General features: G+C 40.3%; 1 protein-coding gene across 1 annotated transcript; it reads right to left on the bottom strand.

Moving 5' to 3' along the window:
- Positions 1 to 69: 69 nt before the first annotated feature.
- Positions 70 to 682, bottom strand: LOC105309148 (interferon alpha-10-like). Its single transcript, XM_011385242.2, has one exon. The coding sequence runs from the start codon at positions 637 to 639 to the stop codon at positions 70 to 72; it is 570 nt and encodes a 189-aa protein (XP_011383544.1). The 5' UTR covers positions 640 to 682.
- Between the last annotated feature and the right edge of the window lie 942 nt (positions 683 to 1,624).

Genomic DNA, 1,624 nt, shown 5'->3' with positions numbered 1-1,624 from the left:
CTCTGACATGGCAAAACAAGAGAAGTGTGACATTTAGTCAGTGAGCACCATGTCCATGTTGAACCGGTGTTAATCCTTACTCCTTGATTTTTCTTTCAAGTGTGTTGATAAAGAGTAGGACCTCATGATCTCTGCTCTGACAATCTCCCAGGCACAAGGGCTGTGTTTCTTCTCCTGCAGATAGAGGTTGATTCTCTGGAAGTATTTCCTCACAGCCAGTGTGGAGTCCTCATCCAGCAGGGGAGTCTCCTCTGCCCCCAGCTCCTGCGTCTGACAGGCTTCCAGGTGGTCCAGCTGCTGATATAGTCCATTGCAGAATCTGCCTAGCAGGGTCTCATCCCAAGCTGCGGACAAGACCTCTGTGCAGAACAGGAGGAACGTCTGCTGGGTCATCTCATGGAAGACAGCGATGGCTTGAGCCTCCTGGAACTGGTTGCCACCAAACGCCCCCTGGAGGAATCCAAAGTCTTCTCTGTCCTTGAGGCAGGAGAAAGGGGAGATTCTCCTCATTTGTCCCAGGAGCATCAATGCCCTCCTGTTGACCAGGCTGTGGGTCTGAGGCAGGTCGCAGCCCAGAGAGCAGATGGATTGGCAGCTGAGCACCACCATGGCCATTAGGAAGGAAAAAAGCAGTGCCATTGGAGATTTTGCAGATGAGGCCGGCCTGGCTGCGATGGATGACACTGCCAACCGTGGGCTCTAGGTTGTGAAGACCTTCCTCTGTGCATGTGCCATATATAGGGAACATGTGAGTTTTCAATTTCTGAATGTTTCTCTCACTTTCTACTTCTGCTTTTCCTTTTCTTTATGCACTTCCTAAATGGGTTCAGAGCACTGTTTCTCAACCATTTTTTTTTCATTATTCGTCCTTCCGCACAGAGTTTTTCGGACGCTTTTCTAATTGAACCCTCCAAGAAAAGTTAACAGAGATGTACGGTATATATATTTATGTACTCTATTTATATCTGTGCTTTATATATAAAAAAAGATTGTGTAAAGTTCACTCTCCTATTCAGTGAAGAATTAAAAATGAATAAATAAAAAATTTACATTACAACTTAAATTTAAAAGCCACTGACATTTAGTATAATTGAAATGTCTATTTAATAAACATCAGACTTAATTTTAAATAAAATTAATTGAGTTTGACCTTAAAACTGAGTTTGCAGAGTGACTTTTAATGTAACATATTTACTACATAGACATGGATCTAGTTGCACGTTTAAATAAAAATGTATGTTATCATATGAAATAATGCCAATGTATAGATATGTTTTAAAATCATTCAAAATTGGTCAATATTATTGAACAATTAAATTATTTTCTTAACATTCATTTTAGGTAGGTACTCAATTTTTAATCTTGCTTCTTATCAGAGAGTAATTTTTAACTTCACTAGCAAGTAGATATTCATCTGGATACAGTCAACATTTTTTTCTGATGTGTGGACTAACTGTAGGGGAGCTAACTATTAAATATCAACTGTTTGCATTGTATTCTCAAAACACATGTCACAGTGAGGTAAAAACATAAGCAACATCCACAATGCAACTCCTGAGTAAGCAAAGCACACCTCTCACAAGAGAGCTTTGAGATCAAGCAGACCATGGATGGAAGGAAAATC

Source organism: Pteropus vampyrus, unplaced genomic scaffold (genome assembly GCF_000151845.1).
Source record: "Pteropus vampyrus isolate Shadow unplaced genomic scaffold, Pvam_2.0 Scaffold675, whole genome shotgun sequence".
In the NCBI taxonomy this organism is placed as follows: domain Eukaryota; kingdom Metazoa; phylum Chordata; class Mammalia; order Chiroptera; family Pteropodidae; genus Pteropus; species Pteropus vampyrus.
Note: the sequence above shows the minus strand (reverse complement) of the source record. Positions and strands in the feature narration are given on the sequence as shown.

What these genes read in the sequence shown, in the direction of transcription:
- LOC105309148 (XM_011385242.2), bottom strand. Translation starts at nt 639, where the DNA reads ATGGCACTGCTTTTTTCCTTCCTAATGGCCATGGTGGTGCTCAGCTGC.